The following is a 16,304-nucleotide window of genomic DNA, read 5'->3' on the forward strand; positions in this document are numbered from 1 at the left end:
AAAAAACAAGTCGAAAAATACAAGGAATAACCTTATAAAACTAATTAATATTTGATGTGACATTAGAAAGCTAATGTTAAAATAAATAATTATACTTTTGTTAGTCTTTCATATAAATTATGAAATTATAGAGTTATTGTCGGATAAAAATCAAATTTAATTCAATTAATGTAAAAAAGGAGCTAATAGACGGTAATACCCATCAATAATAGAAGGTTAAAAAACTACAAATCTATTAAAACAGCTAGGGTTTCCACTATTTTTTTCCTCCTCTCTCTGCTCGGCTGCTTCAACCAAATCGAAGCTAGGGTTTTGCAGGGAGCTTTAAAACGACAATGACGACCGTCGTTCCCACCTCCGAAGAAGATCCCGTCCTTCCCGTAGTCCGATTCACGGCCGACCTCTCTTGGGCTGATGCCGGTCCTGAGGTGAGCTCAATTTATCTTTCCGAAACTCTAATATGCAATCGGAAATTTCAGTTTTTCATTTTTTTTTTGTTTAATTATGGTGAAAAAGGTTGCGGAACCGCAAGTGACGAGTCTTTGTATGGAAGCGCAAGAGTGTATGGTGATGGGAAGATGGTTGGATTTGGCTTCTTTAATGCTTACTTCTGCTGAGTTGGTCTTTCCCAAGGTCTCTGATAAAGGTATTATTTGTATAGTTTTGGGAGATTTATGAATTGAGATAGTTCTACTTTTCTTATTCATTCCACGCCATGGAGTTTTTGAATTTTAATTTTCGAACTAATTAATTGGCAAAGGACTTTGGTAGGTACTGATTTGTTGTCGCTTTTGCTAAAAACGTGTTTGGATATAGAAACAAACAATATTTTGAAGAATCTACAAATCAAAGATTGAACTTTTTGGAAGGCGGAATGCTTGATTTTAGTTTACAATGGAAACATATGTGTGATTGGGATTTAAAGTTTGAGTCATTTTTTCACATTTAATCAATTAGGATATTACTTTTTTTTTTCTGCCCCTTGGGGAAGGGGGGGAGGTTGTTTACATTTTAGCTTACATTGTGATGTTGTTTAAAATTCCCTTGTTTTATCTTTTAGATGAGATTTTGTTCTTCAAGGTGCCTTTTAGTCCCTATGAATAAATTTGTGTAATTAGTTTAGATAAGACAGATTGAATGTTGTTTAGGATTTCCTTGTTTTACCTTTTAGAATTTTTCCATTTGAGTTGCAATGGAAAATTGAAAATGAATTGAGCTGATACTACTAACATTCTCTGAGGATACTGTGGACTTAGTTGTATGATTTCTGCAATGCTGTGATTGATAATTCATAAAATTGCATTAAAGTTCTAGTTTAACAAATAACTAATTTCTTTTATTATATTTCTTCAGATCTCGAATGTATCTTCACTGTTATCTGCAATCTAGCCTCAAAGCTCGAAAATCCAGATGATGAACTTGAGATGGCAAAGCTCATATCTACAAAAATCAGTCAACAACCAAATGATAAGCCTGCAATGCGTTTAAAGATGTAATGTTCAATGATGATCCATGCATCTAGCTTATAGAATTTTCAATATGTTTCTCTCTCATGTTTCTTATTTTTCTCTTTCCAGCTTGTTCAATCTCTACAATTTGTTGGAAGGCCCAGATAGCCGGTTCTTTGTGTACATGCAAGCCTTAAATTTAGCACTGAATGGGAAAGTTATTGATCATATTGTACCATCTTTCAAGAAGATAGATAGTTTCTTGAAGGAGTGGAATATTGGGGTCAAGGATCAAAGGAACCTCTTTCTTACCATTGCAAATGTACTGAAAGAAAACAAAAGGTATATACGAACCCCAAAGCATTAATCTAGATGCCCTTGCGTATGTCTGATTATAAGTCTTTTTTTATATTGGGTGCACTCTTACATATTTCAAATTCAGCTCGGGAAAGGATTCTTTCAAATTCTTGACCAAGTATTTGGAAACTTTCTCTGGTGAGGACTCATATGTAATTGGTGAAGCCAAGGAGGAAGCTGTTCGTGCTGTCATAGAATTTGTGAAGGCACCTGACACGTTTCGGGTATCTTAATCTTACTAATGTTGCACATCCTAGCTGATTTATATATACATTTCTTTTTGGCATTTTAAGCTTATTTTATTCATGCCATTTTCTTGCTCCTTCAAACACTGCCACTTTTTCCCTTCATTCTAGCTTTTAATCTTTTTTCGGCATCCCTGCATTTCAGGTATTTTAAGTGTTTGTTACTTGTTACCCATGGGTTAATTTGTTCCTTTCTTTTGGCAGTGTGATCTATTAGATATGCCTGCTGTAGGGCAATTGGAGAAGGATGCTAAATATGCACTGGTTTATCAGCTTCTGAAGATCTTTTTGACTCAGCGATTAGATGCCTACCTGGAATTTCAGGCTGCAAATTCTACCTTAATGAAAAGCTATGGTAATGCTTTGTTTTCATTTATTTATGATGTGGGCTATTACATGAGCTAAAGTATTATATTTCAATATTATTGCTCTCCATGGCTTAGGTCTTGTTCACGAAGATTGTATAACAAAGATGAGGTTGATGTCATTGGTTGATCTTGGCTCTAATGAATCTGGACAAATTCCATATGCCCTCATCAAGGATACTCTTAGGGTGAACTTGCTTAGCTCTGCCTGTTTACCACATCTGCTGCACGATTTAGGTTGTTCATTGATGTATTTCTCTTTGCAGATCAACGATGATGAGGTGGAATTGTGGATTGTTAAGGCTATAACTGCTAAGTTAATCGACTGTAAAATGGATCAGATGAACCAGGTTGTGATTGTAAGGTAAGCTGTTAGTTCTCTCTCTTTCATTGGTTTTTTTCCCAATAAATTAATCTAGAAGATTCCCTTCAGAAGTAAATTAAAAACTCCCTTTGTTTAACATGCAGCCGCTGTACTGAGCGCATTTTTGGACAGCATCAGTGGCATTCTCTTCGGTTGAAACTAGCAACATGGAGGGTAAGGGAGTTAACCCAATTGAGGCCCAATGAATTTAACGTTGTTAATGTATTCAACCTGTGAGAAAAGAGTTTGTTCTTTCATTTGATTTAACATTGTGTGTAATTACTTTACCAGGGTAATGTTGCTAGCCTCATCAGCACCATCCAAGCTAACAAGGCTGTGGAAGAAGGCTCACAAGCTATGCAAGGGATGGCAATTCGGTAGAGCTATTATTTATAACTATTTATGTTTGGAAGGCGTTGTTTATCCAAGAAAATAGATCAGGTTTAAATTTCTACTGTTTTTAGTGTTCCCATGGTTTTGAAATCCTAATGAATTGGAAATTTTGACAGTGCATTTCTTGATTCTATCTTGTTCTCAAGTCTAGCTATGCAAAATTTTATCTAAAGATGGATTTCTACTATTTTTTGCTTTGATTCCGGATGGTTTTAGAGTTTAAGACATGTATCAACTTTTATATACATACAATATAAATATGGAGGCATAAAACAATTACAGCAAAGCTTCAAGCAATACAATGATCAATTTGTGGATAAAAGCAGCCAATGTGTTATCGTGTCAAAAGTTGAGAGGAGAGGTAAGATGATGTGTTCCAGCATAGGTTTTAAGATCGGAAGTGGACTGAAGCTTTGTTTAATTACTTGACGGAGCCAATTTTGACCATAAAATCAACATCTTGCTTCCATTGGAGAACATGTCAACGACTCTGATATAACCTTTTCTGTTCTTATTCTTTCACATTATAATGAATGTGGTTCAGTACATACACTCCCTGTCTGTACCCAGGTCAAGTTATTATTAGGGTGCATATGCGATAGAGGGTCTCTAAAAGTCATGATTCATATTCAAATATAAACGTGGGATACGATTGTTTTGAAACATTAGATATTTCATTTAAAACTAAAAGTGGAAACAGTCCTTGTGATTGCTGCAACTAGAGGAGATGGAAGATGACCTACAGTAACAATAATACACTGGACTTAGTTTACAAGTATGTAGGGTTCATCAATATATTACGTGGAGTGATGGATCCTTGCTAGCCGCGTCGCTCATGGTTTGGAAATTTTTAAAGATTGACCTTCAAATATTACAAGTTTTTATTTGTATAGAAAATACAACTCCAATTGCTTTGCTTTGCTTCAATCACAAGATACAAGAACTAATGGGGTGCATTTCAGGGAAGTTGTCCACAAAGAAAGAAAAATCCAAAGCCAAAAATAGTAAATATCCTTTTCATTCTTCACATACTAAAATAGCAAAAGCAAGTAACACAGAATTTACAAGAAATTTCATATTATAAAATTTTAATAGCTTAATATAAACCCATTTATAACTATAACCAATAAATAATGATTAACAAAATTTTGCATCCAAATATCCCAAACGAAATCTGACAATTTTTCACATTTAAAACATTTGAATATTTCACTTGACAATAACTAAGATTAGTCCCAATTGTAAACAGTTCCAATTATTGGAATATAATTGTACTTTTTTTATAAGTGTTGGGTGCATGTAATGACCCGAAATTTATGGGTATCGAAAATTGTGTTTCTGGATTACTATTTTCGTAAATCGGGTTCGTAAATATTTATTAGAAATATTTATGAATGATAGTTGAGTGGTTAATTAGATTTTGGTTAAGTGAATTAGCTTGAATTGAGATTAATTTAGTATAAAGATTAGATTGAATATAGTGTAAAAGTTGAATAATTGAATTAAGAAAATTTGAACAACTAAATTAGTAAATAATCCATAAGGAAAATAGTGACAAATGTGTGGAAAATATAATCCCATGTGTATGTATAATATACATATATTTATACTTAGTATTTAAGTATATAATATAATAGTATATTAATATAATAATATAAAATAATAAAACATAAAATAAATAAAAGAAAATAAAGAAACAAAATAAGAAAAGGAACAGAGAAAGAAACGAAAAGGGAGGAAGAAAGAAGAAAAGAAAAAGAAAATGGAAAATTTAGGTTTTAGGGTTTAAAGCTTAATTTTGTAAGTTAATTTAGTCCATTTTCTTATAATTTTGATGTTTTAGAAGCTTTAAAACAAAGTTTTGTTGAAATAAAGTTGAGGTTTTGGAGATTTATAGGTTTTTAAGCATGGTTCATGTTGAACAAATTGTTGAATTAGGGATTTAATTGAATGAATATCAAGTTAGAATTGATTAAGGGATTAAATTGTAAAAGACGCTATAAGTTTTATGTTAGAGGGACTAAATTGAAAGAAACTTAAGAGTAGAGTTTTACCATGGATATTTGATGGTTAGGGTGAATATGATAGGAAATTGAATAGAAATGAAGTATAAATTGAGTGATAAAAGTAAAAGAGTTAATTAGGATCAAATTGAAATTAAAGCAATTATTTATTATGAATTAATGTTGTATTAATAGTGTAAATTGTTTAATTTCCGTAGCTAATGTAGTACCGGAGACATCGACAAAGAAAGGAAACGAGAAGGTTGATGAATAGTAATCCGAGAATTACGGTTTATATTTCTATAAACCGAACCTAATAATTAATTGTTGCTTTTATTATTTAATGTATATGGTAAGAGAGATAGAGGTAAGAATTGCAATTTTTGTATTGGATCGAAATAAGTTGTGAATATTGAATCGAAGTGTGAATTGACTGTTATCTGAAAATTGATAGTGAATTGAATACTCTATTGACAGTATCGGGCTAAGTCGGATATAGTTGGCATGCCATAGGATTGGGTGTGTTTAGGGATACTTTGACCTCGAGTCGATGAGGCACTATAAGTGTCGTACTGTTACTGTTACTTCGGTTTAATCCGATGAGGTATTAAGTACTGTATTGTTATTGTTTACTTCGGCAAAACCGATGAGGCACTAAGTGCCGTACTGGTGTGTTTGGTTGGATCCGTGTAACCGTCCAGGTCTGAATTATGTCAATAGGGGTAAACTACTGTACTAAATAACTGAATGACTATACTACCATACTAAATAACTAATTGTTATTGATTAATATTAAATTGAATTGAATATTTCCTTGAGAAGGAGTTGTGAATATAGTTATTGTTATGAAATTGAAATCTTATAGTTTAAATGCATTTGAGTTAATAATTGATTTAAGTGTTGGTTTATAGAAATACCACTAAGTGCATAATTAGCGTACTGTTTGTTTTCGTGCGCAGGTTAGGTACGAAAGTGACTAACGACTCAGCATTCAAGCCGGTCCCGAACTCAAATACGTGGTGATATATTTTCTCTTTTGAAAATGGCAAATACCTAGGTTGTCTTTTGAAGTCATTTTGAGATGTGAATATTAATGGTGTATAAGATCATATTGGTTGATCTATATACATAAATATATGTCTTATAATATGGTCATTTTCATGGTTTAATTTGAATTGATTTGAATGGTATTTAAATAAATTGTTTAGAAAATTTATGTTAGATATCTATGAACATCCATGAGTTAGATTGTTATAATGACAGTTTTGATATGTTTTAGATGCAATTAATCATGTTTTGGATTGATTAAAAGATTGGATTTTAAGTTGCTTGTTATTCAAGGTTTGCAGGGTTGGCAAACTTGAATTGAAAGACTCATTTTGAGTCCACACAGCTTGACACACAGGCGTGTGATCAGACAGTGTGAGACACACGGCTTATACATGGGTTGGTGATTAGGCCGTGTGTCCCCTGCATTTTAAATTTTGTAAACAGAATGGCCAGGAATAGCCACACGAGCAGGGACACGGGCGTGTGTCTCAGCCATGTGAGGCACACGGCCACAGCACACGGGCATATGCACTGGCCGTGTGAAAACTGCTTTAGATTCGAATTGAAAATAAATCCACACGGGCTAAGCACACGGGCGTGTATCTTGCCGTGTGAAACTAATTTGTTATAAGCAATAAGTCAGAGAGTTACACGGGTAAAGGACACAGGTGTGTCCTGGCCATGTGAGCCACACGGTTAGTCAACACGGGCGTATCATGGAGACACACGGGCGTGTCTCCTAAACCACACGGGCGTGTGGGTACTATTCATAAGAAAAATTTTGGAAATTTTACGAAAAATTTTATAAGCTTCTAATCGGGTCCTGATTTGTTTCTAACTTCTTCTTTGGGCCTCGAGGGTCCATTAAAAGGTCAATAAAACAAATTACTGAACTGTATAATAAATATTCTTGTATTATTCGTATTTAATCTGTAGTGATTGGTAATGCTCCGTAATCCTGTTCCGATGTCGGAAAAAGATTAGGGGGTATTTTAGTGCAATTTAACAATTTCTCTTTAACCACATGGTTAACATGCTGCTCACCACCGTGCACTTTAAGCCACTTAAGTCTCAGTTAAGGTGATGCAAGTTTTCCGGTTGAGAAGATTCCACTACTTTGCAATAATTTGTTTCAGGGAATTCAGCACTGTGATATATGAAACTACTTTGTTTAGCATGTATTCTGCAGAATTCTGACATTCATGTCCCCTAAATCTAACAATGACTCTTTCTTTCAACATACCATATCTCATAAATGGGATATTTCATTTCAGAAGTATCCTACGAGTAGTCTTATAATGTCAGCAAGGGAACTATAATATATGTAAAAATATATTTATGTTTTCTGACAATGCCAAGTATATAATATATGGTGAGCAGAACAAGTATATGGACCTTGTTTACCATTTTGGAACTATATTTTGGTGGTTGGTCCTTGTAGTTGCCTCCTAACAAGAGCTGTGTAGATACCATCCTCACGGAGAAGATCTTCATGTGTGCCACTTTCGGCTATCTCTCCATTGGATATGACGGCTACAGTGTCAGCACTTTGGACTGTTGATAGCCTGTGTGCTATGACTAGAACAGTCCTACCCCTCATCAATGAATCCATGGCGTCCTATATGGTGCAAGAAAAAAGTAAGGATTTTATTTGGATAGAGGGCATGATTTGATAAACAGATAAATGGAGCAACTTCAGTCTCACCTGGACAAGGTATTCGCTTTCGGCATCCAGTGCACTTGTGGCTTCATCCAACAGCAATACTTTTGGATTCATCAATAGTGCTCTCGCAATTGCTATTCTTTGCTTCTGGCCTCCTGAGAGCCTCAAACCACGTTCTCCAACGACTGTTTTATACTTTTCCGGAAATTTATCTATGAATTCATGAGCATTAGCCATTTTCTGCAACATTGTAGTTTATCAGCATACATGCATACACAAACCAAAATCCAAGAAGATGGCTTATAGATATTGGTCAAAGAGGAAGAAGTTAGAACATGATCAGAACTCACAGCTACAGATTCTATTTCTGAACTGCTTGATTTTCCACTGAACCCGTAAGCGATGTTCTCCTCTATAGAACAATTGAAAAGAATAGGTTCCTGGCTGACTATACTTACCTGCATTCCAGAAAGGCAAGAAGAATAAGGGTGTTAAAGAAATCTCGGGGCATCAAAATGATCAAGTATTTGTGAAAGCCATAGATAATTTAATGCGATTATTGTATCTAGAACATGAATACAGAAGGGTGAAATTATACAATTTAAATAGCTGTTTACACATTTCCACTCAATGGCCGATATAAAGCTTAAACCATATATTCATTCCAATCTAGTTTGAAATGACAAAAGCTGTGTGCCAAGTGAGAAACTGTAAACAAAGCAGATAAATAAATGCACTACTGTTGTATTAAAAGGATGGCCTAAATTAGAGGTGGCAAACTGGTGGGTTCGAATAATGTTGCTATTGGAATGACACCATGGTAATCTGTTTCCTGTTGTGAACTTGACTACAGGTTTTATGAAAGCTATGCAGATATCAAGAGAATTCAGAAAAGCGAGGACTACCTTTTTGTGAAGATATTCATGAGATATTTCCACTAAAGGAACTCCATTTAACAAAATCTCTCCCTTCAAAGGATCGTAAAATCTCTCAATTAAGTTTGCAATCGTGGTCTGCAACAGATAAGAAATTTGGGACATCAACTATTAAAATACTCCAACAGAGAAAACTGGAAAAACAGTAATGGGGAAAGGGATGATGTTACTTTTCCACCACCACTTGGTCCAACAAGGGCAACTTTCGAACCAGGTTTTAGTTTCAATGTTATTCCCTGCAATTCAAACAGTAATCTGTTTCAAATCACGAAGTTTGAGAATTGTAAAACCATGACCTAAATTAATCTCCTAAATAACAAATGTTCTTTCTCTATCAGAATTCGTTGACCAGAGCAATGCCAATCTATGTACTTCAATTTTAACCTTGTTTTACTGTGATCTTCTTCAATTTTATCATGTTGCAAGTCCTAAAAGGGCAGGCCGACTAAACCAAATCCATCACCATGGTATAACAAGGAAATCATTACCTTTAGTATCATATCACTTGGTCGAGAAGGATAAGCAAACCACACATCTTTCAATTCTACATCTCCATCGGGATTTCTGCCATTGAGAATACAACATCATGGACTATAAGCAATCAATGTCTTGACAAAAATGGTATTATGAGGTAAGTTTATGCTTTTGATTTTCAATGTTAGGAAAACTATCTAGTTACTGCCTTAAAACTGTTGGACTTTTAAAAGTATATTGTAATATGACTTACCCTTCTGGACACTTGTCCCCGGATTTCGGCATGCTTGACACGCGATCTAAGAGCTGGAAAACCCTCCTACTTGCGCCTGCAGCTTTCATGGCAGTTGAATATAACCCGGACAAAGAGGAGACTGCAGATCCAACTGCAGGCGGAGAGAGATACTATATAAAAATTTTGGTGGCAAAATTCTGCCAATGAAGGTGGTAGATTTATAACTTCCCGGATTGGTTAAGCTTGGAATGTTGTTACCACATATCAGCAATCATGAGATGAAATTATTTAACCATCATAAATGAGCAGAAACTAAGCAAAACTTGAACATTGAGGAAGTACCTGTGAGGCTATAGAGGATGAAGGATGTGAGAGAACCCACAGTCATAGATCCTGTTATTGTCAAGTAGGCACCATAGAACACTACGGCCATAACAGAAAATGTGAATGCAGCATTTACTCCTCCAAAGAATAGACCAACTAGTTTCTGTTGAAGAAAACAATACAAGTTATGCAAAGTTTAGCTTCCAAACACACGCGTGACAGGAAGATAGAGAGAGAGCAAGCTTTAGCATCCTGAAACTCACAGCTTGTTTTAGTCCGAGCTGCAGTGTCTCGTCAACTTTTTCGGTGTAATTCGATATTGCAAAACCTTCTTGAGCAAATGATCTAACTGTTCGAATGGCTCCAAAAGATTCCTAAACATTAAAGTATCTCATGAAGGATATACTATCAAATAATCAATAATAACGTTAGTGTGATAGTAGAAATCAGAAATATTTATATAAACCTCAGCAATTGAGGATGCTACTGCAGCTGCTGCTTGTGTTTTGTGTGAAAGTTCCTTGAGATAGCGTCCGAGTCTTCGTATAGCAACAGAAATAACCGGTACTATAGCCAATGATAGCACTAACAGGAATAAAAACTACCATGAGCACTCTGCTTATCTGATAGAGGAATCAATAAAAAAAATGAACAAAAAAAATCACATACACGTTAATTTCCAAGATGAAGAAAACATGAAGGCAACACCAATAGAGGCGGTTGTTAGATTCCGGAGTGCCTCTGAAAGATTAGTTGTTGCTGCATTTTTTATAATCTGGGTGTCCTCAGATAGCCTGCTGAGGAGTTCCCCTGTTCGAGTAACATCAAAGAAGGCTATTTCCTGTTGGAACTATTTTAGGATCAGTTTTGCTGAAAATCAAGCTTCAAGAGAAGGCTGATTCAAGCTATGAGCAGAATAACTATCAAATCATTGGTTACATGAACCATCAATCTTAATTCTTAAAGCTGGGTAATCATTAACTGGCAATATCATATAACTAGTAGCTGCTCTAATTGGCCTGACCTGATGAATAAGATGACTGAATAAGTCTCGCCTAAGGCGAGCTACAACCCTTTCACTGGCAGAAGAAAAGAGCCATGACCGAAGTGCTGTGGACACAGACCTAAATGGATGAGAGAAAAATAACTATAGTGTCAAACTTTTGAAGTCAAAAGATCAAGTAATATAGTTTATAAAGTTGATGCATGAATATGGATGCAATAGACTAAGGAAATAGAGATATGAAAATTCCTAAAAAGGAACTAGTCTTCAACTAAATTACATCATCATAGAAGTTTATTATAGAATCTGATTCTTAAGACAATATTTTCAGGTTCAGTATATGTTTTTGCAAATCTTCAAACCTTCTTGAAATACAAAAACTAATTGACATTTTAGCAGAAACTCTGCTATAAGATCAATAAATTCAAGATATTAAGCGAAAAACATGAAGACAAGCCAAGATAATGCTGTTTTTAAGATAATCTATGACTAGAACCTGAGATGTATTTTTTTCTTGAAGCATTTCAACGGATAAGCTGGTCTCATGGAAACATCAAAATCTCACAATGATGTAAGGGAACACTCATTATCTATCTCTCTCAAAAATGAAGGAGCATATGAAATGCTACAAGAAAAAGGATTGTTTCTTTCCAACTTAAGAAAAGTCGAAAGCCAGATAAACCTTAACTATCTCATATATCAATGGATGCCCAATTGTTAAAATAGACAACTATGAATAAAACCATAACTAGTAGAACACTAGAACCTGAAAATCACAAAAGGAAAAGGAATACCCTATTACAACGATCAGCACAATGTATGTTACAGTATTCTTGACAGCTTCCAGGGCCTCTGATTGCTGTTCAGGTGTCCTTATATCTCTTGAAACAATGTCTATGATCATTCCACCATATTTAGGCTGCAATAAAAGCAATTTGACATAATGCAAAAATGAGGAAACAAGAGTAAGGGCAGGATAAAACCTTATTTCACAGTTAACTTCTGCTCTTGATTTCTAAATGGTTTCATATGAACGTTTCCAGCTTACTGGAAAATAGAGTTTGAAGTGAAAGAATTCCTTTGATGTTACAATTTTTGCTTGCATACTATTGTGCCAAACAGAGAAAAAAATTAAAAAATACAGTATGTTTGAAGGAGCAATTCATAATCTTGCACGATGTTACATTTCTTTCACTCTTTAGAAGGCAACAATATTTCACAGTATTCTATGCCATGTAAAAGAAGACACTGAACATAAAGATGTGACAATCTCCAAAAAATGGGTTACCATCAAAGGTGAGCTGTTTTAAGGGGGAAACTGTTAAGAGCTTACATACATACATCATGATGAATTTTTGCATTTTGTAGTTTTAATTCTAATTTGGGTTTATTTCTACAGTAGAATTAGAGCTATTCTGGATGATGGAAATACAAATGAAGGGCCATGGAAACACAACACTCAAAACAAAGGGAACTGGACAAATGACCTTTTTTTAAGCATAAACAGTCAATGATCAAATGACCTTTTTTTAAGCATAAACAGTCAATGATGAGCCAATCCTATTCCTAAAATGTGCTTTGTGGTTAACAGCAATGAGTTTGTACTCATTTTTCATCTCAAATAATCATGGATCATGATCAAAGTAAAAGGTAAATAAAGGAATTTTAAGAACAACAAAGAAGATTTGGGGCATTATGAGACTAAAGTTTGATTAGAAACAACATACAATCAAGAGATTTGTAGTGGATGCTATCAATAATGCAAAGGTGGCAACAAATATCTTCCCAGCATCTGGCTTTGCCTGAAAATTGAAGGGAAAAAAAGCATTTCAATGCACATTGATGTTAGAACTCCATGCTTAGAAATGATGGGAAACAATCCATCACTAACCAGTGCAAATACTCTCCAAAATCCAACATTGACTGCCTGAAAATTTCAAAAGGAAGACCAAAAATCCTTAAGTCCCCCCAAAAAATTTGCTAATTGGGAAATAAAAATGTAGGAAAATAGCTTCAAATATCACCTCTTCTGCATTGCCTTGCTCAAGGTCTGACAGAGGACTTTCAGCTGCTTGTTGCCCATTTGTTTGCTTATTTGCCTGCACAAAATAAAGTGAATTGTTTCCACTAAACCAGTGTTTGTGTGAATTTCTTATATTAAATTGCAAAATAAAAATATGCTTTAAATAGTCTTCTTCTAATGTTGTTTCAGCATTTCTTTTTCTTTTAAGCACCTCAAAAATTAAATTAGAAAAAGAGAACAGATTGTACCTTATGTTAGGTATCTTTCTTGGTTCAGTGAAATAATCTCAATTTCTATTTTCCATTTTTATGCTATTCATTCTTTTTCCTCTCAATGTTTCACTTTCATTAACTAAAATGAATACTAAGATAAGAAAAGCTGGTCCTCTAAATTCTATCAAAAATTCTTTTGAAATCTGCATAAGATAACTAAAATCTACAGAGCTGAGTGAAGAAGAAAACCAAATAATCACTTACTTAAGCCTAATCTAACTAAAGAATTTGATGTCATAGACCATTAAAAAAATAAAACTAATCGGAGTCAGGCTCGACATGATATGCTTGATTCCTTTTAAGTTTTTTTTTCATATATTTGGAGCATAATATTTTCATAGCTATATCTATATATATATATATTTAAATGAAAAATTGGGGCTAACATATCTCAAAAATCAAATAAACCTACTTGATGGAGAAAACAAAAAGACACAAAAACGATCATATAAATTCAAGTACTACCCTTTGCAGGTTGCAGGCTACAGATACCCATAAAAACAGAAACAAACATTCTTTTATTGTGAAGGAGAATCACCAATAAAAGAATCCCAGAAAATTTAATCAAATTAAATTATAAAAAGAAAGAAGAAAACCAACCTCCTTGTTCAAAAGAGGTGCTCTTTCACTTCCAGAACTAGAAATGGAGTTTGAAGTCTCATCTAAGCTATGTTTCTTCCCCATCAAAACACTCACCACAACAAAAACACCGGAAATGGGAAATCGGACTTCTTTTTATAAGATTTTGAGCAATTATAAAAGAACTTGGGATTTTTATTTGGTCCACAGCATTCGTTCTGTTAGTGTCAACTTTCCAACGTCTTTGTTTATTGATTTATTAAAAAATATTCTATTATTTGCAAAATTTTCCACGGCAGGTTTTTTTACTACCAATTATGGGAATTGAATTCTAGATTTCATGCCGATTAACTTGAATCCCAAGTAATTTTATCATTAAGCTAATCACTTAGTTTGCAAATATATGTTCAATTTTTGGATATTAATTTTAATTATTTTATTTAAAATTTATATAGTAGAATGATGGCAATAATATTAATAATTATTTAAAAGAAATGGTATATTATCTTTTCCTCAATTGAATTGGTACTTGATTAATTCGTCACACTTAATCAAGTATAGATTACAAATTGAGAGGGAAGATGATAATAACAAAACCTTAGGTTTTTCGGGTGACAAAAACTTAAAAAGTTATTGTTTTATGTTGTTCTTAGGTTTTTCGGGTGACAAAAACTTAAAAAGCTATTGTTTTATGTTGTTGGCAATGAATCGTGTATGCATTTGGTATCGTGTGAAAATTAGAGTAATGTCTTGAATAGGGCTGAACTCAAAATTTTTGTTCAGATAACTTAAATCGAATTATTATTTTATTTTATATAAGACATAGTTTTATGATATTAATTTGTAATTTATTTGAAAAATTAAATCATAATTTTATTATTTTGTTTGGTTAAACCTTCAGGGTGTACTTGTTTGGGTGTAAAAAATAGAAGGATGGCGGAGGGAATCACAAGTGGAAGGAAAATAAATTTTTAAGTGTGTTTGGCTGGGAAGAAAAATGAGAGAAAAGAAAATATAAGAGATGATCATTTTTCATCTAATGCATAAAAATCAATCTTTCCAAATTAGAATGACAAGAGAATAAAAAATAAAAGAGAGGTTTATGTTAGTTTAAAATTGTGTATTTTTTGCCAATTAAGTCTTAGCTCGATTGGCTTAAACATTGTTGTCAATACAAGAAAATGTAGATTCAAGTGCACTGAAATGTATTATCTTACTATTTGCGGGTTGAGAAGAGTTATGCCTAATTCTAGACATTATGTTAAAAAGAACAAACCACACAAATTCTCCTTGTATTATGAATATAAAAATACATAAATATTATAATTATAATTTTAAAATAAATCTATTTGTGCCAGAAATATTTTGTAAATAAAATATTTATTAATTAATATCTTTGTTGTTTCTTGGAGGGACAGAAGTCACATATGGATTATATGTTTCATAGGTTAGCGGACAGGTTAAAAGAGTCAATTAATTTCAATTTTTAATTATGTGCCCTTAGTTTGGTAAAAAAATAGGAATAATGTCATATTTGGTGTTTATATTTTTATGAAATGTTTAATATGGTACTTATATTTTAAAAATGTTCAATGTGGTACATGAACTATCAGTCATATATTATTATGATACCTAAAGTTTATACTGTTAGTGAATGCTAAGATAGCTAATGAAAATTCGACATGTGAATCTTTTTTCCAAATAACCTATTTCACATGTATAATATAAGATTATGTGAAAAATTAAATAAACAAAAATCAAATTAAATTAAATTTAAAAATAAATAATTAGACCTCAACAATATTTGATTAATTAAAAAAATAAATACTGAATTTACATAAATAAAAACATCATCATCTTCACTTAAAAACAAATACTAAAGTTAATTCTTAAAAAATATATTTGAAATCAAATTTCCTTCACATTAAACATTAATGGCATAAGTTTGATATTAATTTTCTTCAGTTTTTTCAAAAGCTTTACTTTCTCTTAATTATGTCAACCAAATCACAAGCCATATCCAAATCAAATTTTAGGAAATTTTGTCTTAAATAAATTTTGGAAAAATTTTGGCAAATTTTTCTAAAACCAAAACTTTAACTTTTGTGTATGAAGCTATTCAAATATGAAAAAAGTCTTATGTTTTCCTTTTTTTTTATAAAGTATAATGATTTATTTAACCCACCAATTTTATTAAAAAAGTCATTTCAATTTTTTTAGCTCTTAAATTTATGTTTTTTAATGGAAAAGTTATCGTTTTTTTAATTTTATTGACATTGCAAACACGTGAATGCCATGTCAATATTTAATTTTTAATTTAAATTTTCAAAAAATTATAAAACTATTTTAAAAACTAAAAATAATTAAAATTATTAAAATTATAAAAAAATATTAACATTTCCATAACCGAAAAATTAATAAACATTAATTTTTCCATCAAATATTAATGTTTCATCTAGGTGGCAATCCACATGCATGCCACACCAACAAAATTAACAAATGTTAACTTTTCCATTCATTTTGAGGTGATTTGACAAAAAAATACAATTTTAAGGGCTAAAAGAGGCAAAA

General features: G+C 32.8%; 2 protein-coding genes across 2 annotated transcripts; one reads left to right on the top strand and one right to left on the bottom strand.

The window, feature by feature from the left end:
* The first annotated feature begins 200 nt into the window (after positions 1-200).
* LOC108457767 (uncharacterized) lies at positions 201-3,344 on the top strand. Its single transcript, XM_017756894.2, has 10 exons — positions 201-428; positions 517-646; positions 1,354-1,492; positions 1,578-1,790; positions 1,891-2,029; positions 2,255-2,405; positions 2,494-2,603; positions 2,682-2,779; positions 2,884-2,953; positions 3,071-3,344. The coding sequence occupies exons 1-10, from the start codon at positions 336-338 to the stop codon at positions 3,158-3,160; spliced, it is 1,233 nt and encodes a 410-aa protein (XP_017612383.1). The 5' UTR covers positions 201-335; the 3' UTR covers positions 3,161-3,344.
* Positions 3,345-7,351: 4,007 nt separating this feature from the next.
* LOC108457977 (ABC transporter B family member 27-like) lies at positions 7,352-14,055 on the bottom strand. The gene is made up of 17 exons (XM_017757202.2): positions 13,755-14,055; positions 12,884-12,958; positions 12,751-12,786; positions 12,587-12,661; positions 11,654-11,778; positions 10,881-10,980; positions 10,526-10,697; positions 10,323-10,441; positions 10,120-10,230; positions 9,875-10,019; positions 9,551-9,683; positions 9,312-9,387; positions 8,994-9,059; positions 8,794-8,901; positions 8,239-8,346; positions 7,931-8,128; positions 7,352-7,843 (listed from the first exon to the last, which is right to left on the bottom strand). The coding sequence occupies exons 1-17, from the start codon at positions 13,836-13,838 to the stop codon at positions 7,640-7,642; spliced, it is 1,935 nt and encodes a 644-aa protein (XP_017612691.1). The 5' UTR covers positions 13,839-14,055; the 3' UTR covers positions 7,352-7,639.
* Between the last annotated feature and the right edge of the window lie 2,249 nt (positions 14,056-16,304).

This window comes from Gossypium arboreum, chromosome 4 (genome assembly GCF_025698485.1).
Source record: "Gossypium arboreum isolate Shixiya-1 chromosome 4, ASM2569848v2, whole genome shotgun sequence".
Classification (NCBI taxonomy): domain Eukaryota; kingdom Viridiplantae; phylum Streptophyta; class Magnoliopsida; order Malvales; family Malvaceae; genus Gossypium; species Gossypium arboreum.